This window comes from Panicum hallii, chromosome 6 (assembly GCF_002211085.1).
Source record: "Panicum hallii strain FIL2 chromosome 6, PHallii_v3.1, whole genome shotgun sequence".
NCBI lineage: Eukaryota > Viridiplantae > Streptophyta > Magnoliopsida > Poales > Poaceae > Panicum > Panicum hallii.
Window position 1 is genome coordinate 41,688,311 of NC_038047.1, and position 11,767 is coordinate 41,700,077.

Here is an 11,767-nt window from a genome sequence, read left to right on the forward strand (position 1 = left end):
CTGGGCTATTAGTTGTACTCTTGTTCTTCTCTTTTTCCTATTCCATTTTTTTGACATATGCAGACCACTTCCTTTCACCTCGCACAACCTTCCATATATTCTTCAACATAAATTCCTTATCACTATGATCAGAAGCATACATCTTTTCAGCAATTTCCATCAATTGGTCATCACTCACACCACTTCTGTACACTTTGTTGGTTTTTACCCAACAACCATGGAACTCACTTACTGGTTTCTTAACACGATCCCAACGGATTTTAAGTTGGTTCCGGTTTCTCCTGCGGCAAACCTCTGTGGTTCTGTTGTATTCTTCAGTAACATCCGCCCAATATTGATCTGACTTCCTAGCGGTTCCATCAACCGGGTCCTTTGAGTTATGCACCCAAGCAGAAGCCTACATTTGGAAAACAACAGCTCCAAGTTTACAACCAAGCAGATTTTTCCTACAGTACAAGCTCAAAGTTTACAAACTAAGGAAGGTTACTTACCAATCTAATGTCTTCATCTTTCGTCCAGTTCAATCTCTTCTCAGCCCTACCATCTTCGATGGTTTCATCCGCATCAACATTGATTGTTTCTTTGTCTTGTGCATTGCTTTCACATGGGGGTGTTCCTTTAAAACTTGGAGCAGATGGAGAAACTCTAGTTCTGCTTGTTGATTGCCTACTAAATGGAAATTTTCTAGAGTGTTGTTTGACTGCAGAAAATTGGTAAAGCCTAGCCACCTGGTGGGTACACCCTGAAAAAAAATCCGAATACAGACTGGTTAACTAAACTTGTAGATGATTGATGCCTGAAGGTTTACACACATACAGACTGTTTTTGCGGACTATTATTTTCAGATCAGAACCAAGTGACAAACTAAAAGACTATTATATAGAACTTGGAGAAAAATAACAATTAACAGACCCTTCACTTGAAAAAGATTGTTGTTAAACAAACCCTGCGCTAGGAGATGATTCATGCCTGAAGGAGGACACTAGAGATGAACTTGTCCACCGTGCATGAAAACCATTCGCTTGAAGACTTGCGGGTGGAGAGGATGCAAGACCGACGGGAGCACCGGCGGCCGCCGCAGATGCAGCAGCAGGGCCGGCGGGAGCACCAGTGACCGCGGCAGCAAGGCCGGGGCCTCGCCTGGAACTTGGCGCAAGATTTCTCTTCCGACTATTCATTTTTGCAAAGATTTGGATGGATTGGGGTGGGGGAGGGTGAGGGTTTGCTAATTAGGGACGCTCCTCAACTGATTGCTAATTAGAGAGATGCCTGGTGCAAGGGATTCATGGAGGCGGGAGACAAATTGCACGCGAGCGCGCGGGAGATTCACGGAGGCCTGCGGGGAACTTGCAGGTGAGTGCGCGGGAGAGCTAGGCGCGCGCGAGTGAAAGTGCATTTGGCCGCATAAGTCGGTTTTGATTACATGCAAAATTAACAAGCTAATGAGTTTATCGAATTATCCAGTTATGAATAGGTTAAAATTCAATAAAATGAAAAAAAGTAAAAAAGACGTCAAATTTGCTTAAAAGACGGTGTTAAACTCAAAAGAAGATCTTTATTTATTTTATATTTTGAATTTGAGTATAGGAAACACTGTACTATTAACTATTAACTATTAAGAGAGGTGCGAGGAGATGATTTGAAGATGTCAAAGTGCTTATTTGAGACGTCAACCATCAAATAGAGATATAGAATCACATACTTATGCACCTAGTTTTCTAACTGTTTTAGTGTATTTTGGAAGTTCCGACCATGTATCGGAAGTAACTGGATTCTTCTGACTGGCGGTCCTCGGGCAGCCTTTTTAAAATGGTCAGAAATTCCGACCCTGTGTCGGAAGTTCCGATAATCACTTAACTAGTGCACTAATGGCTAGTTTTTGGGGCTCGGGTATTTATACCCTATCAGCCCCTCCTTCACTTGTTGCTGATCTATCCAAAGACAAATACCTCCAAGAGCATTTATTACTCCTCGCCAATCCTTTCTTGAGCTAATCCTTTAGTTGATTTGAGCTAAGGTTTGAATGAGAGCAAGATTGAGATGTGAGACTCAACCATTTAAGTGAGAGGGCAGCCAAGTTCATCTCAAGAGCACTTGAAGTATCTTCATCTTTCGATTCGCGTTTGTTACTTTTGAAACTTGCTTCTAGACGGTTTGGTGTCGCCTGTGGAGCGTCCTCTCGTGTGTGCGTCCTGGAAAGTTTGTATTAGTCTATCCTTCGTGGATTTCATAGCAAGTGACTCAATCCTTCTTTGTAGTTGATGTGAGCTCCTCAACGGAGACGTAACTTCCTTAGTAGAAGTAAACTTCGGGAACAAATCTCTTGTATCTTGTGCTTATTGCATTTATTTAGTTTTTGTTGACCTAAAGTTTGTTTTGTGCCGATCTACGTACTTGAGTTGTTGTGCTTGCAAAGATCATTTGCAGAAGTCTCCTATTATCATTGTGCAACTTTTGATTCAGCCAGATTTTGCAGTTTCAAGTTTAATTTTGAATTTGGTATAAACTCCGGTCCAGTGTCAGAAATTCCGACACATTTAATTGCTGCGAAGAACTTTTTAAATTTTCCGGTTACACGTATTCAACCCCCTGTGGCTATCACCAAGGTCCTTTCAGCGGGGGAGAGCCAGGCGCAGGGCAGGATTTGGCGCGGAGGCTGGCGTCGTAACAGTGGATCCGAGGGGAAGGCGGTGGAAACCACTGGAGTCTCCCCAATGCGAAATAGCCGGTTTCTTCCGGTCTCGATTCTAGCGAGGACTCGGTTCCGTGAAGAAGAAACCATTTCTCTCTTTTCTACTCTCCCATTAATTCTCTTGCCACATCAGCAAAATGGTGAGCTATCAATATATTTAAGAGAGATAGAAACTACATTTAATATCCGGACTGCCCTTAGCTGACCCATTTAGGTCAGTTAGAATTAAAATTAGCTAGTTAGTATTAGCTGAATGAATTTTAAAGGGTTCCTAGTAGCAGCGTGCAAAAGAATGCAGACTTGCCCAAAAGAAGATTCACTGGTCGCAGTGGCAGGCATGCAGCGGCTGGTTTTCAGAGCCAGAGGTCAAAGTCAAAGGAAGCCAGACCGTGGTTTGCTTTTAGTAGGCATGGACGCATGGTCGCATGGAGGCGGGGCCATTGTTTTGTCGCGCAAGCTCTCGCGCCGACCCGCCCGCCTTCGCGCCGACACATCTCCTTTCCACTTGCGAAGTGGGAACTATTGCCGGCACCGCCTCGGCATTGCCGCGCACGGCGCACATTCTCCCTAGGCAGCAGACTAGCAGAGGCACGGGCACGGGCACGGGCCCAGACGATGGAAACTTCGCGTCGTTCCCGAGCCCCCCACGGCGGCGAACGCGCACGGCCGGCGCCCACGGCATCTTGCCGACGTCAGAACCCGTCGGCCCAACCCAACCGCCAACAGAAAACCGTCGTCCCTGACGCGCTTCCATCGGACTGGACCATCCATCCCACTCGCGAGCCTATAAAAGCTTGTCTGACCACACGCCATCTCATCAAGCCAAACCAAGCCAAGCTAAGCAGCTCCCACTCACACGAAGAACACGTCCTAGGAAGAGAAGTAGAGAACAGACAGAGGGATCGAAGATGAGCGTGGAGATCCTTGACGGGAGCACGGTCCGGAGCTTCGTGGAGGACGAGGGCGCCTTCAACTCCTCCGTCGACGGCCGCTTCGCCGCGCTGGACGCGGACCGCGACGGCCTGCTCACGTACGCGGAGATGGCCGGCGAGCTCATGAGCCTCCGGGTGCTCGAGAAGCACTTTGGCGTGGACGAGGCGGCGGTGCCGGCCGACGAGCTCGGGGCGCTGTACCGCGGCCTGTTCGCGCGGTTCGACAGGGACGGCAGCGGCAAGGTGGACCGCCAGGAGTTCCGCGCGGAGATGAGGGAGGTGCTGCTCGCCGTGGCCAACGGGCTCGGCTTCCTCCCCGTGCAGATGGTCGTCGAGGAGGGCAGCTTCCTCAAGACTGCCGTCGACAGGGAGCTCGCCCAGCTCGCCAGTGCTGCGTAAAGCTCTAGTACTAAATTACTCACGACCATGGCTTATCTCGGCAGCGGATTTTTCGCATTTATTTTTCCTATTTGTAACTTTAGATATTGTGTTGAGCTACATCACTACTAATTATAAACGTAATAATAGTTTTTTTTCTATTCTGAGGATGTAACAGTTGACAGTGAGATATGCATTGGTGCTATATTTTTTTTAATAAGAATATTTTTTTAAAAAAACCTCGACGACGAGGTGGACTAGGACGAGTTCCGGGCGGAGATGAGGGAGGTGCTGCTCGCCGTGGCCAACGGCCTCGGCTTCCTCCCCGGGCAGATGGTCGTCGAGGAGGGGAGCTTGCCTGAAGCTCACATGCATGGACCACTACTTGCTCGATTGGAGTAGTATAGATTACTGAATTTTTGAAGTGTCATAATTGCAATTTTAACATCGATTTACAGTGTTACCACGAACTTATGTACTAGTATGCTCCTTGTTCTTTCATTACCTAATAAAGGCTAAAGACACCACACATGTAATTGCAAGAGTAATTTATTGAAACAGAATTGCAAGTGTAATTTATTGAAACAGAATTGCTGGTCTTCGGTAGTTCGGTGAGACCGGCAAGCGTTGCCTTCTTGTTCGGCGCGGCGAACGACCGAGTCCATGGGTACAAAAATGATGATGCCAATTTTGGTGTTGTCCTTGCAGATGGTCATGGAGGAAGGCAGCTTTGGTCGGAACTGGTTACTCTGCAGTACTGCTGGGGACTCGGGTCTGGCTCGCCAAAGCTGCATAAAACTCACCTGCAGAGAGTCACAAACCACTACTCGCTGAGATCGTACTAGTATAGATCACTAAATTTTGAGGTTGCAATTTTTTTATTTGCTCCCAGGCTTCTGAGTTTGCTGTCTTTTTTGATTTATTTTCACTAGGTTGGGTGATTTTTCTGTAACACAAACTTTTTTCTTCTCCACTATAATGCGCGAACGCAGAATTTGTGCCTGTTCTCTTCAAAAAAAATAATTGCAGTTTTTACATCGAGATTTACAGTGTTACTACGGAAATATGTAGTCTACTTTGTTCTTTATTTCATTACCTGTAGACATCATTCTGTAACAGAATTGGCATGAGAACAACAGACCAGTATATGCTGTTTTCCGTGCCTAAACATGATTATTTCGGGAATTTACAGCTTTCAGCGCCAACAACACCAACTTGTCTCGATGGATTCTTCACTCCGCCAACCATGGCGTCCGGGCAGGTGCAGAGGCTCACACGAGCACGGGTTCGCTCTTGAAGATTTGCGACGGCAGGAGAACCCTGTCGACCTCGTACACCGCCACCGGAGCTGTCGCGTACACGGTGCTGCCGATCTTCGCGTTAGACCACGCCGACCTCACCCGGACGGTGCCGATGTCGTCGGTGAGGTTGAGCCTGTACCGAGATCCGGCGAAGGTGGCCACCGGGTTGCGCCACCTCAGGCTGCCGACCTCAGCCAGGGAGTAGAACCTGGGGAGCGCGTGGTACAGGAGCAGGACGTGAGCTGGGTCTTGGTGAGCCTGGCAATGGCAGGCGTGGTCGTCGTCTTCTTCTTCTTCTTCGGCGCGGCGAACGCCGAGTCCCTGGGGACGAAAATGGTGATGCCCGCTTTGGTGTCGTCCGCCTGGCTCTGGAAGGTTTCGATGACGCTGGTCCTTTGCAGGTAGTTCAGGAAGGTCTGGAATGGGCCGGCCACGTCGAGGAGATCAGCGAGGTCAACATGGTACACCGGGGGTGGCGGATCGATTGGGGACGATGGAGCGGCAGGATTCTTGGTCTTGCCAGTAACTGCTGGCGAGGAGAGCGCGACGGCCGTGGCACAAATTACTTTCCTGAACACCGTCTTGAAGTCTCGAGTCTTGACTTCTTATCCTGTCCAAATTGTATTCCTGGGTTCATGCAAGAACAATTCTTCGGCATTAAACATTGGTGTTCAGGTCCTTGTGCTATCGATTTCAGACCAGTACGAGTAAACACAATTTTTTTTTTAAAAAAAGTGTCTTTCCTAATCATCCAAGAGGCAAATCTAGTGACAAAAAACATTCAAGGCCGATCTCGCCGAAGGGAAACATTATAGAACTGTCAGACGCTAACCTAGCAAATCAAGACCACATAAGCTAGCACATAAACAAATCAGTGATACAGCTACGCAAATCTCAGCGTCACAAAAGCACCCAAATCTCAAGAATCCAGAAACCAGCTACGAAACTAAACATTCTAAGAGCTTCCACCAAAATCGAGCAACAGTTGCTTCAGCTCATACTATGAAAAGCAAGCAGGACGTTGAGAGGGTTTGTGACTCCGCGAGTCAAGAACTTCGAAACCAGATCGAAATGCAGCAAAAGCCTGACGCTCCTCTTTGAGCATTACTTCAAGACATCTGATTGCATAGTGAGAGACAGCAGGCTGCTGGGGATGAGACTGACCTAGTCAGAGAAGGGGTAGGAAGGCTCTCAAGTCCGAAGGCAGGCAGACGGCATGGCAGCAGGAAATGGAGGACGGGGAATGGGCCACTGGGGTTTGCAAGTCAGCGGGAGTGTGCCATAAAAATGTTGATGTGATGGTGTGCGCGCGGTGATGGTGCCCATGGTTAGACTCGATCGCTCAAACTCACGCCCACCTTGTTGGTCATAAACCATGTGGCCACTTTCCTCTCCCCGCCGGCTCGTTCTTTGACTGCCACCTCTCCTGGAGTCGTGGTCCATTCTGACTACAGTGCCGTGGACTTCCACGTGCCTCTCCTCACGTCAGCTCCCGTCCGATAACAATATTTATTATTTAAGTAATTAGTGCACAAGCAGTCCCCAAATTTGTCATATCCTGTCGTCCCGGTACCAAACTCGTAAAATGCATATTTAACTCTATAAACTTAGCTTCAGGTGTCACTCTGGTCGTCAAACTCGCAAATTACATATTTGACTCTCTAAACTTATTGTCGAGTATCGGTCCTGAATTTATAAATTACACATTTAAATTCCTAAACTTAGGGCATGTACACCTTCTTTCTTCTCATAGGCATAACTCTCGTCGTTGTTCGCAACACAATCTTCGAGCTCCTTCCCTATAATATCTCCCTCCCGTTGTAAGCATTGGCGAGAGTTTGGTGGGCCTCATCATCTAACAACAAGTACCGCTAATTGCTTCGACGTTGTAAACAACAGTGCGATGACACCTCACACAAGGTTTACGTGAAATATGGTGATAGTTTGACAAATAATTTGTATGAAGGAATAATTTTAAATGTTTTTAATGGGAATCTGTGAACTCAACTTGTATTGTTAATTTTCAGATTGACGTGAAACATGCTGATAGTTTGACAAATAATTTGTATGAAGGAATAATTATAAATGTTTTTTATGGGAATCTATAAACTCAACTTGTATTGTTAATTTTTAGATATTGATGGTTAAATTAAATCAGGGACCTAGATGATATGCATCCGAATTCAAATTTAGAGGGTCGAATATACAATTTTTATTTAGGAATCTGGATGACATCCGAAAATAAATTTAGGGAGTTAAATATGCAATTTGCGAGCTTAAGGACCTGAATGATACCCGAAGCTAAGTTTAGGGAGCTAAGTCTATATTTTACGAGTTTAGGGATCGGGATGACACGGTGTGATAAGTTTGAAGACCGCTAGTATACTTTACTCAGGGAATGTTTGGTTACTTGAGGCTTATAATAAGCCCCATCCAATAAACCTCAAATAAGTTCCATTCCATTCAAACACCTACCCTTAAATGTGATGCTTATTATAAGTCTCTCTATAAGCTTATAATCCTTTATAAGCCTATAATCCTCTTTAAGGTGCGTTTATAGGGCTTATTTCCTATGGATCCATCAGAAAAACAACACTTTTTATCCCCTGCCCCTCCACAACCCTATCCATTCAGCTTTCAGCTTTTTTAAGAATTTAATGAGAGGTAAAAAATTATTTGCTACTATAGAATCTATATAACCAAACATCTGAAGTTATTATAAATCTATTCATGTTAGAAGCTTGGGGGCATCAAGTAACGGCCCTCGGTATACGGTAAAGCCCCCGTCCGCGGCAACCGTCTGGAAAGCCGTTGGTGCGGACCGCCCAACCGGCGGCAGCTGGCGGCACCGACCCGCGGGCCACACGTTTTCTCCACAGGCCCAACATGCCACTAGGAAGGAAACACGGCGGCATGGGCCCCAAGAAATAAAGACTTCGCGTCATTTCCAAGCAACCCACCACACCACCACCAACACACGCGCCGCGCGCCCACAGCATCCAACCGACGTCAAAACCTGCAGGCCCAACCCAACACCGGCAGCAAAAACCGCCGGCCCAGAAGCGCCCCAACGGGCAGAAACCGTCAGCTCACCCCCCCCCCCCCCCCCCCCCCCCCCCCCCGCCGCCCTCGCCGGCTTGCCGCAACCCGCTCGCGTATAAAACGGAACCACCGATCGCCCTTGCACCTCATCGATCGAGCCAAACCTACCAGAGCAAACACCACTGACCCCAACACGTCCCAGGAGCAAGAATACAGAGAGGAACCGAAGATGAGCGTGGAGATCCTGGACGGGAGCACGGTCCGGAGCTTCGTGGAGGACGAGGGCGCCTTCAACGCCTCCGTCGACGGCCGCTTCGCCGCGCTGGACGCCGACCGTGACGGCCTGCTCACGTACGCGGAGATGGCCGGGGAGCTCATGAGCCTCCGGGTGCTCGAGAAGCACTTTGGCGTGGACGACGCCGCGTTGCGGGCCGAGGAGCTCGGGGCGCTGTACCGCGGCCTGTTCGCGCGGTTCGACAGGGACGGCAGCGGCGAGGTGGACCGGGACGAGTTCCGGGCGGAGATGAGGGAGGTGCTGCTCGCCGTGGCCAACGGGCTCGGCTTCCTCCCCGTGCAGATGGTCGTCGAGGAGGGCAGCTTCCTCAAGACTGCCGTCGACAGGGAGCTCGCCCAGCTCGCCAAAGCTGCGTAAAGCTCTAGTACTAAATTACTCACGACCATGGCTTATCTCGGCAGCGGATTTTTCGCATTTATTTTTTTCCTATTTGTAACTTCAGATATTGTGTTGAGCTACATCATTACTAATTATAAACGTAATAGTTTTTTTTCTATTCCGAGGATGTAACCGTTGATCGTGAGATATGCATTGGGTGCTACATTTTTTTAATAAGAATAATTTTTTTAAAAAAAAACTCGACGACGAGGGGAGATCTAAGCTTTGTTCTTAGAAGGTGCCAGCGTTTCAATGGAACGGGAGGTTCAATTACTTCAGAAGTTCAACGCTGCTAAATTATTCACCCCAAGAAGCTTGGCTATTTTTTTTTCTAAAAAACGAAACTCTACGAAGGGCTCTCTTATATGCTAACTTTGGGAGGTTATTGTTCCTACTTCATAAAAGGATTGTGAATTTGTCCAAAGTCAAACCATTCTAAATCTCACCAAATTTTCAGAAGAGTACTAACATCTATCACATTTAAGAAAGTATATATAGAATAAAAACGTATCAATAGATCTAATGATGCTCATTTGATATCATAAATATTATTGGTTTTTTCCTATAATCTTGATCAAACTAAAAACAATTTGACGTAACATAACTTCAGATGACCATGTATTTATGGACTGAAGGAGTAGCACGTAGCCCGGTGTGAGATGACGAGGAAAACGGCATCCTTTACTCACCAGCACCGGGAGTTGTCCAATCTTGGTTTGTTGAACTTTTACGATTATAAACTCTGAAGTTATATTCCACGAACCACAAGATCCAATTTTCTGCAACTGCAGAAATGATCCTTTTCTGTTGAAAAAAATAGGGACGAGAATGTTGTTCACGGTGGCCATAATTGTATAAGCTTTTAGGATTTCCGGCAATAGCTTGGGAGCTAATTCTTTTAGGGTCAAATTGACCAACTAAATTGCTAGTAAAATGGACCTTTTAGTACGATTTTTTTAAAACTCATAAATAAAAGGTAAATTTGTATCGCCTTCCTGCTTCTATTCCCTCCGTTCAAAATGTAGGTCGTTTTGGCAAATCTAGATACATAGATTTTGCTATGCACCTAGATAAACATATATAGGAAAAATTATGCATCTAGATTTGCCAAAACGACCTACATTTTGGAATGAAGGGAGTATGTTTTAAGGATACATTTGATCAGCAAAATAAAGTTCACAAGCACATTTCACATTGCGCAGGTCCATTGCCAAATATCTGAATGCCCTGAATGTGAATCGATGGTTGGATAACAATCCACGGCTTGGTAACATTCAGAGGGCCTTACAGGTGCACAGCGTTAACTTCCTAGGTCGCAGGTCCGTCGTCAACAGTCAACGCATGACTCACAACACGAAGAACCATCTCCATTTGGAAAGCTCTGAAGAGTCGCTGACGTTTTTATAGTGGAAAGTGTATTCCATTTCCTGCATAGGGACAAGATGGTTCACTACTGATCTCATGGTTTCCGTTGCCCCGAATCCAGCTGAGGAAACACAACACAGACCCGGCCGGCTGCCGGCCGGCTATGGCCATGACCCATGACTCCATGAGCCCAAGACGCACACTGCCGACTGCCCCCCTTTGGAGGTCAACGCTTCCTGATCGCCCAAGGCCACATGTCACGGCACTACAAATACTACACTTGCCTTTGAGCTGAACACAACCTACTCCACATGCTGACAGGCTCACATCTTCATGTTGATGGCCCTACATCCCTTCCATGGAAAGACCGCTTGAGAATTGCATTTGAAGTTTCTAGTTCCTTAGCTTGTCTTCACTCCTCGGCTTCGATATCAATAGTTCACCGGGACATCAAGACTAGCAACATACTGCTTGATGACCGCTTAACCGCGAAGATATCGGACTTTGGCGCATCTAGGGGCATCACTATTGATGAATCTGGGGTGACAGCAGCTGTACAAGGAACCTATGGATACCTTGATCCAGAGTATTTCTACACAAGACGACTAACCGAGAAAAGTGATGTTTATAGCTATGGTGTTATGCTTGTGGAGCTACTGACTCGGAAGAAGCCAACCATTGACATGCATACTGTTGACATGTCACTAGATGGTGCTAGTCTTGTAGCACGCTTCGTCCAGCTCCTTTCTAAGGATAGACTGAGTGAGATACTAGACGCGCAAGTCATCGAAGAAGGGGAAGAGGAGGCAAAGCAAGTGGTTGCACTAGCAGCACTCTGCGTGCAAATGAAGGGCAACCACAGGCCAACAATGCGGCATGTGGAGATGAGACTTCAAGGGATTCAGTCTTCAAACGAGCAATTCTCAGAGCAATCCTAGAGTGCAAGGACTGCAGATCGGACTAAGCAACACAACATTTGAAGGAAGCAACATTGTTCTGCTGCATGACAACGGCAGCAGACGGTTCAGTATGGAAAGAGAAGTTTTGCTGTCAGCGACCTTGCCTCGGTGATCTTGTCTTGTACACATATAGAGGTCAAGTGACTAACATTTTTTCTTTTTTACTTTCACCTCCTACACATTGCAAACTAGTGGCAGGCTCGCTGTTTACTCGGATTACTTTGGGGGTCTACTGCTGCCAGTTCAGACTTGAGATGATAGTCTGAACTTTGAACAGGAATCAAGAAGCAGAGTCTCTTTTTTTTCTTGAACGAACGGGCACGAGATTGTGCCCATTTCATATTTTCATTGATAAAGAAGGGGGGATTACAACCCGTCTAGCCGGTAAAAGAGCAAGTAAACAACTAATCAAGAAGCAGAGTCGA

General features: G+C 46.8%; 2 protein-coding genes and 1 pseudogene across 2 annotated transcripts; 2 read left to right on the top strand and 1 right to left on the bottom strand.

The window, feature by feature from the left end:
* The first annotated feature begins 3,528 nt into the window (after positions 1 to 3,528).
* LOC112896731 lies at positions 3,529 to 4,166 on the top strand. The gene has a single exon (XM_025964844.1). The coding sequence runs from the start codon at positions 3,601 to 3,603 to the stop codon at positions 4,021 to 4,023; it is 423 nt and encodes a 140-aa protein (XP_025820629.1). The 5' UTR covers positions 3,529 to 3,600; the 3' UTR covers positions 4,024 to 4,166.
* A 1,107-nt stretch (positions 4,167 to 5,273) lies between these two features.
* Positions 5,274 to 6,746, bottom strand: LOC112898336 (annotated as a pseudogene).
* Positions 6,747 to 8,485: 1,739 nt separating this feature from the next.
* On the top strand, positions 8,486 to 9,192 carry LOC112896730. The gene has a single exon (XM_025964843.1). It carries the CDS (start codon positions 8,575 to 8,577, stop codon positions 8,995 to 8,997), a length of 423 nt encoding a protein of 140 aa, XP_025820628.1. The 5' UTR covers positions 8,486 to 8,574; the 3' UTR covers positions 8,998 to 9,192.
* The last annotated feature ends 2,575 nt before the right edge of the window (positions 9,193 to 11,767 follow it).